The 12246-nt window shown below is 46.1% G+C and overlaps 1 protein-coding gene across 1 annotated transcript in view; it reads left to right on the top strand.

The window, feature by feature from the left end:
• LOC309536733 (uncharacterized protein) overlaps positions 1-10598 on the top strand; it is a 105305-nt gene extending 94707 nt beyond the window's left edge. Inside the window, exons 5-9 of the mRNA XM_082230966.1 lie at positions 1979-2473; positions 3066-3147; positions 4369-4451; positions 4765-4891; positions 8229-10598. Of these exons, the coding sequence (XP_082087092.1) occupies positions 1979-2473; positions 3066-3147; positions 4369-4451; positions 4765-4891; positions 8229-10234 (2793 nt within the window). The 3' untranslated portion in view covers positions 10235-10598. The remainder of the gene's footprint in view (positions 1-1978; positions 2474-3065; positions 3148-4368; positions 4452-4764; positions 4892-8228) is intronic.
• The last annotated feature ends 1648 nt before the right edge of the window (positions 10599-12246 follow it).

The raw sequence follows: 12246 nt of genomic DNA, 5'->3' as shown, positions 1-12246 counted from the left end.
CTGCTCATTGAGGCTGAAAACAGTAACTGAAGTCTCTACCTTGGGAGAGGAAATCAAAGGAGACTCAGGGGGAGCAGTAATACTCTGTCCCTTCCAGGAAAAGTAATAATTGGAAACCCAGGGAGGAAGTGGGGTCTCAAAACGACAACCCTGAAGGCCAGGCCCAAGGTGCCGGGGGGAAAAGAGCTGTGATACGAAGTAAAAACCCACACAGAAACGTACCCAGAGACACAGAACAACCAGTTTAATAAAGGAGTGAAGTTCTTTGATTAAAAAGAGAAAAAATTCCTGTCAGAAAATGACCAGCAAGCGCCAAGCCCAAGAGACTTCACACGCACACGCGCCCAGTCCCGGGTTCTGGGTCCTGCTTCTTCCCCGCCTCCTCCTCTTCTCCCGCTTGACGCCCCGGGCTCCTCGGCAGGGAGAGAGAAGGGTTAAGAGGCGCCGAGCTGGCTTCCTAGAGAGGACAGGAAAGGAAGGCGGGCCGCTCCTCCTCCTCCTCCTCCTCCCCTCTGACGTCCCTTCCGGCCTCGCCTTCGCCTGCCGGGCTCTGGTGGGTCTCCTCTCGGGGGAAGCCTGGGGAACTCCCTGCCCCGGGAGGCGGGAAGGGGAGGGAAGAGAGGCTGGGGGGTCCGGGAGGGAGCCAGAGGGACCTCAGGCCCTGGCCAGGGAGGTGGGCCTGGAAGAGAGCGAGGAGGGAGAAGGACCTTCGGAGGGACATGATGGTGAGGGAGAAGGAGATTAAGAGGGACATTATTATGAGGGAGAAGGGTATTAAGAGGGACATTATTATGAGGGAGAAGGACATTAAGAGGGACATTATTGTGAGGGAGAAGGATATTAAGAGGGACATGATTGTGAGGGAGAAGGATATTAAGAGGGACATGATTGTGAGGGAGAAGGACATTAAGAGGGACATTATTATGAGGGAGAAGGATATTAAGAGGGACATGATTATGAGGGAGAAGGATATTAAGAGGGACATTATTATGAGGGAGAAGGATATTAAGAGGGACATTATTATGAGGGAGAAGTATATTAAGAGGGACATTATTATGAGGGAGAAGTATATTAAGAGGGACATTATTATGAGGGAGAAGTATATTAAGAGGGATATAATTGTGAGGGAGAAGGATATTAAGAGGGATATAATTGTGAGGGAGAAGGATATTAAGAGGGATATAATTGTGAGGGAGAAGGATATTAAGAGGGATATAATTGTGAGGGAGAAGGATATTAAGAGGGACATTATTATGAGGGAGAAGGATATTAAGAGGGACATGATTGTGAGGGAGAAGGACATTAAGAGGGACATTATTATGAGGGAGAAGGATATTAAGAGGGACATTATTATGAGGGAGAAGTATATTAAGAGGGACATTATTATGAGGGAGAAGGATATTAAGGGGGACATTATTATGAGGGAGAAGTATATTAAGAGGGACATAATTATGAGGGAGAAGGATATTAAGAGGGACATTATTATGAGGGAGAAGGATATTAAGAGGGACATTATTATGAGGGAGAAGTATATTAAGAGGGACATTATGAGGGAGAAGGATATTAAGAGGGACATTATTGTGAGGGAGAAGGATATTAAGGGGGACATTATTCTGAGGGAGAAGTATATTAGGAGGGAAAGACCACGAAGGAGAAGTACAGGAATACTTCTGCTTACAAACCGTCCTCCTTGCAAACGCGTTAGCTTCTCTCTCTATTCATAAATCTCTGTAGGGCATTTTCCCCTCCCTAATTCTTTATTTGTTTGACTAAACTGCATGAGGCAGTGAATGACAGGAGGGCCTGGCGTGCTCTGGTCCAGGGGGTCGCAAAGATGCGGACAGGACTAAACCACAACAGGGACGGTGGCAATCCAGCCCTGGTTCCTAGGAAGACTCATCCATGCTTCCTCAGGGAACATTCTTCTTCTCTTGGCTGTGTATTGATCTTATAATAAAAGAATGTGTTTGATTCGTAGGATTTGCTGCACCTTCCATTAGAACTTGGCAGAGGACTAAGGGACTCCTTCCGATCTCTTGGAGATTTCCGGAGAGCCCAGATGGATGAGCAAGACTCAGCTGGCCCTGAAACAGGAAGAGGCCATGCCATGGAAACTGGGAGCAGTGGGGAATTATGGGAAAACTCCATGCAAAAGATCCTGGATAAGGAGGACACCCCTTGCTCAGAGGTGCAGAGCCAGCAGCTCAGCCAGTTCTGCTTCCAGGAGGCCAAAGGACCCCGAGAGGTTTGCAGCCAATTCTACCATCTTGACCATCAGTGGCTGAAGCCAGAAAGGCACACGAAAGCTGAGATGCTGGACCTGGTGATCTTGGAGCAGTTCCTGGCTGTCCTTCCTCTGGAGATGGAGATCTGGGTGAGGGAATGCGGAGCGGAGACCAGTTCCCAGGCGGTGGCCCTGGCCGAAGGTTTCCTCCTGAGTCAGGCAGAGGAGAGGAAGCAGGCAGAGCAGCAGGTGAGAGAGACTTTCCTCTGGATACTCCCAAGGGGCTCCAAAGAGGAGGGAGAGTATTCCCAAATCATTTCCTAATGGCCCATCCTTTTTTGGAAAGCATATTATTATTATTATTAATGACACTCATGTGGCTGGGTGCCTTCCAGCACATATAAACGCATAAGAAGACATCAGATGTCTTCTAAAAGTTATGCATTTTCTTATCTCCTTCGCACCTGATGGGAGGGCATTCCCCAGGGTGGGGGCCACTGTGGAGAAGGTCTTCTGCCTGGTTCCCTGTAACTTCACTTGTCACAGTGAGGGAATCAGCAGAAGACCCTCCGAACTGGACCTCAGTTCATGGAGACGCTCCTTTGGGTATACTGGGCCTTTGAGGCCGTTTAGGGCTTTGAATTGTGCTGGGAAACGTTCTGGGAGCCGGTGAAGATGCTTGAGGACCAATGTTTCATGGTCCTGGCAGCCAAACCCAGACACCAGTCTAGCAGAAGCAGGCAGCAGCTTTCACCTCTGTCCCCCGAAAGCGCTTGCCTCTGCCATTCCTTCTCTAACCCTTCTCCCCATTCTCTGTTTTGAATCCTTGTTGCTCTTTCAGAGGAAGGATCTTTTGGCAGAAATGGGTCTTGCTTCTTCTGAGGCAGAGAAGACTCCGTTGGACGCCAGAGTGAGGCCTCTGGGTAAGGAGGGAGGAGTGTTTTCTCCCCCGTTTTGTCACATTCTCTTGGTTTTGAAACTAATCTGTGATTTCTTTGCATCTTGTGAGGGATGACACCTGGAGCTCAGAGCGGGGGGAGAGATGTATTTTTGCACAACTATTATATGAAATGGGTACAAATGAGTCCAGCTAATATCCCCTTGTGGTTTCAGAAATTCTCCATCGCTCAACGTGCTTCGTTGTTTGGCAACTTTAACAGCAGCTGCAAAAATCACACTGTCCAAATAAATAGCCTCTTTTTGCCATTTTTCTTCTACACCTGGGAAAGAGAGGGATCTGTCAGAATTGCAAATGACTCAGTAATGAACCTTATCAGCTCCCTCAAAACTTTCAGATTCCTTACATCCCTCTGTCTGGCCTTAGAGAAATGCGCGTTTATCCAATTAGATTAAATTCCAAGTCCTTTTAGCATTAATCAGTTCAGTCTGTATATAATAAAGGATGGGGAAGAGTCAGCTCTAATTTTCCATCGTAAACATTTTGTAAAATAGAGCTTCCCTCCCTTTTTCCTTTTTGTTTTTACACACACAGTTCCATTTGATGTTATATTCCATATCTGCAATCCAGTTTCATCCCTGCTCACCTGTACATAGATATTTTCAACCAGTATTCAATGGCGGGCTGCCAAATCATAAATGCAGAGAAGAAAACTTGATATAAAGAAGCCATAGGCTCCCCTTCCCCCCACTCACTGTCTTTTGCACCAAATGGAGTTTATTCCCAAATTCAAACCTTAAAGACCTTGCAGCTGGTTTAATTCCGCTGTTTATGATCTCATCTCTTCCAGCAACGCCTGTACATTAGTCCAAATTGAGCTATAATTGGCAGGAGAACCTCTGCTTCTTAATGGCGGCGAAGGAGGGTTTTCGGCAGGCGAAGGGCTTTTGCACTCAGCGCCTCCCTGCCTCTCGCAATCCATGCCGGAGCCGGAACCTGGTACCGAGACGAACTGGGAGTGAAGCCCGTTCCCCCCTGTCCCTGGGGAAAACCTGCAAGGAGAATTACCCTCAGTCATCCTTGTTTTTCCCTTGCCAACGATCTCCCGCTGCCTCCATTAAGGCAGAGCGGAACCGGAAGCTAGCAGGGGAGACTTGGACAAGCCCCATCTGTACGTAGAGATGCACTGTTTCACCTCTGAGAGAAGCAGGCGCTCACGGTTTCCACTTACCTTGGTCTCTCCCAGGTGACGGAATGATGCCACCAAGACCTGCTCCTTCATCTTTTCATGGTGGTGGAGGGGAGGCAGCAGCTGTGGACCCAGATCAGGTAGGGGGAAGGAGCCTTGTGGGGAAGGACGGCTTGGATGCAGACTGGCGGGACACAGTTGGATGCAGAGGAATGGTGGGAGGAGCCAGAGAAGAGGGAGCCGACTGGGAGGAGGAGGAGGTGTCTGAAGCTGGAGAGGGAAGAGGGCTCAGGGAGCAGAGGGAGTCTGTGGCAGAGAGCAGCCCAGACTCCGAGGCAGAAGCTGCAGCAGGAGAGAGGGATGAGGAAGGCAGAGAGGGGTCTGGCCGCTGTAGAAAACAACAGAGCCAAGTGAATGTTCTCTAAGAGGACAGCCTTTTTCCTGTTCTGTTAGGGTCCAGTGTGCTTTGAAGATGTGGCTGTCCATTTCACAGACGAGGAGTGGGCGTTGCTGGATCCTGACCAGAGAGCTCTCCATAAGGAAGTCATGGAGGAGAATCGTGGGATCTTGGACTATCTCAGTAAGGCTCCCTATTGGATCATCCTATCTGCTTTGTAATTCAAGACATCTCTCTATGTGACGAACCTCTGATATTTCGATGGGGCTCAACAGCGCCACCCACAGCACCTGGGATGTTAACACTCCCACAGCAAACCTTGGATGGATGGCTATTGATTGTTTTCCCTGTGCATATTCTTCCTCCAGTTCTGCCGTTTAAAACCATGATCAGGCTGTCTGAACTGCCCAGGCCTTCTTAAATGTAGGATTCAGAGTGATTTGAGGTGTTGAAGTAGCTTCAGTCCAGTTTCCTTCTTTTGTTCTTGCTTCTGTCTCTCTCTGGTTGACCAAAGAGTCGCTTGACATTGGAGATGGCACAGATTCCACGACTGAACCAAACAAACTCCATCCCAGAAAAGAGCCAGGCTTTTTGAATCTCAGGCAGTGAACCCTGTAGTAACAATAATGGTAATATTATTATTTTTACCTTGCCCATCTGACTGGGTGGCCCCAGCCACTCTGGGCAACTTCCAACAAATAGAAAAACATAATAAAACATCAAACATTAAAAACTTCCCAATACAGAGGTGCCTTCAGAAGTCCTCTAAAAGTTGCATAGTTATTTCCTTGACATCTGATGGGGGGGCGTTCCACAGGGTGGGTTCCCCTATCGAGAAGGCCCCCTGCCTCGTCCCCTGTAACTTCTCACAAAAATGTAACATTTAAGTACAGTGGTACTTCGGGTTAAGAACTTAATTCGTTCTGAAGGTCTGTTCTTAACCTGAAACTGTTCTTAACCTGAAGCACCACTTTAGCTCATGGGGCCTCCTGCTGCTGCTGTTAGTGAAGTCTTTAACCTGAAGCGTATGTAACCTGAAGCGTATGTAACCCGAGGTAACACTGTACAGTGGTGCCCCGCAAGACGAATGCCTCGCAAGACGAAAAACTCGCAAGACGAAAGGGCTTTCCATTTTTTGAGTCGATCTGCAAGACAAATTTCCCTATGGGCTTGCTTCGCAAGATGAAACGTCTTGCGAGTTCTTGCGAGTTTGTTTCCTTTTTCTTAAAGGCGCTAAGCTGCTAATAGCCGCTAAGCCGGTAATAGCCGTGCTTCGCAAGACGAAAAAACCGCAAGATGAAGAGACTCGCGGAACGGATTAATTTCGTCTTGCGATGCACCACTGTATATCTTAAATTTTGGATGCCAACAGTGTCCTTCAGCTCTCTATATTGGACAAACAGGCCAAACCTTATGCCAAAGAATAAACGGACATAAATCTGACATCAAGAATCACAAGACAGAGAAACCACTAGGAGAACACTTCAATCTCCCAGGACATTCTATACAAGATCTCAAAGTAGCTGTTTTACTACAAAGGAATTTCAGAAATAGACTGGAAAGAGAAGCTGCTGAATTGCAACTCATTACCAAACTTAAAACCATGGAGAGACCTGGTCTGAACAAAGACATTGGATTCTTATCTCATTATACATGACTGAGCCATTTTTCACCTTCTCACCCCTTGCCTTTTCCTGTAAGACCTATTACAGTCGTTAAGAGTCGTCAAAAGACTCATCTCAGCTATCTGCCAATCACCCATTCCCACCACCCTTCTGAGTAATACCCCTCCCCACCTTCTCGGTATATAGAAGGATCTGGCAACTTCTGTTTCAGTGTATCTGAAGAAGTGTGCATGCACACAAAAGCTCATACCAAGAACTAACCGAGGTAACACTGTATATCTTAATTTTGGACAGGGAACTTACCTGCTTTGGCCATCTTTTAAATACCGTATTTTTCGCTCCATAGGACGCACTTTTCCCATCTTAAAAACTAAGGGGGAAAGTCTGGGATTCCTATGGAGTGAATGCAGGGGGGGAGGCAGGCAGGAAAAGCCCCCAAGAGCCACACACAAGCTTCGCGCGGCTCTTGCGGGCTTTTCCTCAGGAGGGAGAAGGGACTGACTCCCTCCTGGGGAAAAGCCATGCGCAACCTCTCCAGCCGGGGGGAAGGCTGTGCAAGGCTAAAGAAGCCAACTTTTTAAAAATCTCTCTATCTCTACCTCTACCTCTTTTTCTTTTTCCATCCTTTCTCCACCTCCTTCTTTTCCTCTGGATCAGTGTTTTTATCTAACGTTTTAGTTTGGAGGGGGGGATATTATAAAAAAGGAAACTTTGCAGCTTTTATTTTGGTATACAATAAAAACAGATTAAACAAAACACAAAAGAAGGAAATAGCATAGAAGAGGAAGAGTAAAGGCAAAGAGGGGGGATACAAAGCTATTTACCAGAGGTAGATCTTAACCCTTGCCTCACCTGGGAGCTTTTCTGGGCAGGTATTCCCTCGGCTTAAGTGGGGTGGGGGAAGAGTGGCAGGTAGGGGGGTACCTACCTAGACACTGAAGCCACATGTCTCTCCGATGAAAATTGGGAGTGGGCATTGTGTGAAGTGGCTGTGGATCTCCTGCCGCAGAATTGTAGGACTGTATAGAGTTGGGAGGGCCACCCGAGGGTCATCTAGCCCAACCCCCTCACAATGTAGGAATCACAGCTAAAGAACGCCAGGCAGATGGTCACCCAACCGCTGCTTAAAAGCCTCCAGTGGTGGAGACCCCCAACACCTTCCATGGTCATAGAATTGCAGGGTTGGAAGGGAACCCCAGGAGTCATCTAGTCCAGCCCCGGTGGACAGCGGGCACGATCCATCCCATTGTGCAAGGCTAAAGATGCTGCGCAAGGCTTAAGAGGAGGCCAAGGCAGAGAGCGGGATGGATCGCTCTTGCTGCCTTGTCTTCTTCTTTAGCCGTGCTGGAGAGGTTTAGCTCCTGGCTGGAGAGGTTGCGCGGCTATGGATCCCACTTGCTGTCTTGATTTCCTTGCTCTTGGGGACTGGGGGGGGACCCGGGCTTCCCCCGCAGCCCCGAGAAGCTCTGGGAGAAGCGGACAGGCTGTGCGCATCGTGTCCGTGGCTCTTTGGGGCTGCGGGGTGTGTGTGATAATATTTCCCCCCTTGATTTCCCCCTCTAAAAACTAGGTGCGTCCTGTGGTCCGGTGCGTCCAATAGAGCGAAAAATACGGTAATAATAAAAGCACATTTTATTTATGAAGATAGTATAGATCCATATTTAAATTTGAACAAAATGACATTACCAGGTTAAGCTGTACTTTTAAAAACTAGAGAGAGAAAACATATAATATTCAATTTGATTTGTATATGAAACTAGACATTTTGCAGAACAAAAGGAACATTATAACATCTAACTCCCTTCAGTTCTTCGCCTATCCCAAGTATTAATTAGCATTGTTCCATAATTTGGGGCTGCACTTCTTCCCGAGACTCTAATCAGTTTGCCTCTTAGTTTCAGGTGGTGATGAATTGGAAATGAAGAACAAGGGAGACCACAACGAAATCCACACTGTGGAGGAGCCATATCAGGATTCAGACTGTGGAGAGGGCTTCAGTCAGAGCTCCCATTCGACTTCCCATCAAAGAAATCCCCTTAAGAAGAAACCCTATCACTGCTTGGAATGTGGAAAGAACTTCAATCAGAGGGCCAAGCTCACTTCCCATCGAAGAATTCATACAGGGGAAAAACCCTATCAGTGTGTGGAGTGTGGAAAGAGCTTCACTGCTAGCTCCTCTCTCACTTCCCATCAAAGAAATCATACAGGGGAGAAACCCTATCAGTGTGTGGAGTGTGGAAAGAGCTTCACTGATAGCTCCTCTCTCACTTCCCATCAAAGAAATCATACAGGGGAGAAACCCTTTCAGTGCGTAGAATGTGGAAAGAGCTTCAATCGGAGTGCCCATCTCACTTCCCATCAAAGGATTCATACAGGGGAGAAACCCTTTCAGTGCGTGGAATGTGGAAAGAGCTTCAGGACGAGCTTTGAACTGACTTTGCATCAAAGGATTCATACAGGGGAGAAACCCTATCAGTGCTTGGAATGTGGAAAGAGCTTCAGTCAGAGTGCCCATCTCACTTCCCATCAAAGGATTCATACAGGGGAGAAACCCTTTCAGTGCGTGGAATGTGGAAAGAGCTTCAGGACGAGCTTTGAACTGACTTTGCATCAAAGGATTCATACAGGGGAGAAACTCTATCACTGCTTGGAGTGTGGAAAGAGCTTCTATCAGAGAGCCAAGTTCACTTCCCATCAAAGGATTCATACAGGGGAGAAACCCTATCAGTGCTTGGAATGTGGAAAGAGCTTCAGTCAGAGTGCCCATCTCACTTCCCATCAAAGGATTCATACAGGGGAGAAACCCTTTCAGTGCGTGGACTGTGGAAAGAGCTTCAGGATGAGCTTTGAACTGGCTTTGCATCAAAGGATTCATACAGGGGAGAAACCCTATCACTGCTTGGAGTGTGGAAAGAGCTTCTATCAGAGGGCCAATCTCACTTCCCATCAAAGGATTCATACAGGGGAGAAACCCTATCAGTGCTTGGAATGTGGAAAGAGCTTCAGTCAGAGTGCCAATCTCACTTCCCATCAAAGGATTCATACAGGGGAAAAACCCTTTCAGTGCTTAGAATGTGGAAAGAGCTTCAATCGGAGTGCCAATCTCACTTCCCATCAAAGGATTCATACAGGGGAGAAGCCCTTTCAGTGCTTAGAATGTGGAAAGAGCTTCAATCGGAGTGCCAATCTCACTTCCCATCAAAGGATTCATACAGGGGAGAAACCCTTTCAGTGCTTGGAATGTGGAAAGAGCTTCAGTCAGAGTGCCAAGCTCACTTCCCATCAAAGGATTCATACAGGGGAGAAACCCTATCAGTGTTTAGAATGTGGAAAGAGCTTCAGTGAGAGTGCCCATCTCACTTCCCATCAAAGGATTCATACAGGGGAGAAACCCTATCAGTGCATGGAATGTGGAAAGAGCTTCAGTCAGAGTGCCCATCTCACTTCCCATCAAAGGATTCATACAGGGGAGAAACCCTTTCAGTGCTTCGAATGTGGAAAGAGCTTCAGTGAGAGTGCCAATCTCACTTCCCATCAAAGGATTCATACAGGGGAGAAACCCTATCAGTGCATGGAATGTGGAAAGAGCTTCAGGACGAGCTTTGAACTCACTTCCCATCAAAGGATTCATACAGGGGAGAAACCCTTTCAGTGCTTAGAATGTGGAAAGAGCTTCAGGAGGAGCTTTGATCTCACTTCCCATCAAAGGATTCATACAGGGGAGAAACCCCATCACTGCTTCGAGTGTGGAAAGAGCTTCAGGACAAGCTCTCAACTCACCTCCCATCAAAGGATTCATACAGGAGAGAAACCCTTTCGGTGCTTAGAATGTGCAAAAAGCTTCAGTCATAGGGCCAAGCTCACTTCCCATCAAAGGATTCATACAGGGGGGAAACCCTAACAGTGCTTGGAATGTGGAAAGAGCTTCAGTCAAAGCAATAATGTCATTTCCCACCAGAGAATTCACACAGGGTAGAAACTATTTCAGTGCCAAGAGTGTGATAGGAGGGATTTGTGAAAGTTTGGTCTCATTTTTAAAGTTCTTAACACAATTGGAGCTCTTAAAAGGAATTAGAGCTCCCTGAAAAAGCTAAAATTAAGACAGGTTTGCGCTCTTGACTATGCTACCACTCAGTGCATTTGTAACTAGCTGACTGACCAAACCCAAAGGGTGCTCATCAATGGTTCCTCTTCATCCTGCAGATGAGTGACTAGTGGGGTGCCACAGAGTTCTGTCTTGGGCCCGGTCTTATTCAACATCTTTATCAACGACTTGCGTGGACAGAGTGGAATGTTTTGGAAAGTGGCAGAGGGATATTTCTAGGTTTGTCTGGCAGGGCAAAAAGCCCCGAATAAAGTTTAAAATACTAACTGATGCAAAGGAGAGGGGGGGGTTTGCCCTGCCGGACTTAAGGTTATATTATGAAGCTGCGGCCTTCTGCTGGATGAAAGATTGGATCTTATTGGAAAACACTGATGTCCTAGATCTGGAAGGCTTTAACAATTCGTTAGGTTGGCATGCGTATTTGTGGTATGACAAGGGGAAAACATATGGAATGTTCAAAAACCATATTGTCAGGAAAGCAATATATATGGTCTGGAAAAAATATAAAGACTTATTGGAAAGTAAAACTCCGAGGTGGATCTCACCAATAGAGGCCAAAGCTCGGAAAACAGCCAATATGGAGGCACATTGGCCGAAATATTGGGAAATAATAGAAAACATTGGAGGTAATTGGAGGTTGCAGAGCTTTGAAAAACTAAAGGATAAGGTGCAAAATTGGCTACACTATGCCCAAATTAATGAGGTTTTTAAGCTAGATAAAAAAATAGGATTCCAGGTGGAAAAATCGAAACTTGAGACAGAGTTGCTAGAACCAAAGACCAAGGTATTATCGAGAATGTACAACTTGCTGCTTAAATGGAACACTCAGGATGAGACAGTTAAGTCAGCCATGATAAAATGGGCTCAAGACATTGGTTACAATATTATGTCTGAGGACTGGGAAAGGTTATGGACCACCGGTATGAAATTTACGGCATGTAATGCCTTGAAAGAAAACATTATGAAAATGGTATACCGGTGGTACATGACCCCAGTCAAGCTTGCTAAGATATACCATTTGTCTGACAATAAATGTTGGAAATGTAAGGAGGCTGAAGGGACATTCTTTCACCTCTGGTGGACTTGTCCAAGATTGAAGGCCTTTTGGGAAATGATTTATAACGAGTTAAAAAAGGTGTTCAAGTACACCTTCCCCAAGAAACCAGAGGCCTTCCTTCTGGGCATTGTCGGCCAGAAGGTGTTAAAAAAGGATAGAACTTTTTTTATGTATGCTACAACAGCAGCAAGAATCCTTATCGCTAAGCATTGGAAGACCCAAGATTTGCCCACACTGGAGGACTGGCAGACGCAATTGATGAACTACATGGAACTGGCCGAGATGACTGCAAGGATCCGAGACTTGGGAGAAGAGGCAATGGAGGAGGACTGGAAAAAATTTAAAGACTATTTGCAGAAGTATTATAAGTTGTATGAAACATAAGACGTCGTATGATTTGGAACGTTAGCCCCAGCAATGAAATTTAATTATTTATGAAATTGATAACACTCATGAAAGAATCAAAGTTTAAACGGGTAAAAAGGATATTATGCTATATTTTTAGAGTAATTGGAGAATAAGAGATTTAAACTTAAATTGCAACTGAAAATATAAAGAAACACACGAAATAAGGGTATAATTTGCTGACAATTTTATTATCAAGAATGCATTTATGTGGGAGATGTGGGGAAGTCCAATGGAAATTTGAAATAAGTTGTCGAAATGGTTGAGATTTTCTGTTCTCTTTTCCTTTCTTTCTTTTGTTCTGCTTTTCTTTTTGTTTTCTCTGTAATTTGGAAAAAATGTAATA

The sequence above is a fragment of the Podarcis vaucheri genome, assembly GCF_965113315.1.
Source record: "Podarcis vaucheri genome assembly, chromosome: 7".
In the NCBI taxonomy this organism is placed as follows: Eukaryota; Metazoa; Chordata; class Lepidosauria; order Squamata; family Lacertidae; genus Podarcis; species Podarcis vaucheri.
This window is presented reverse-complemented; position numbering and strand designations above follow the sequence as displayed.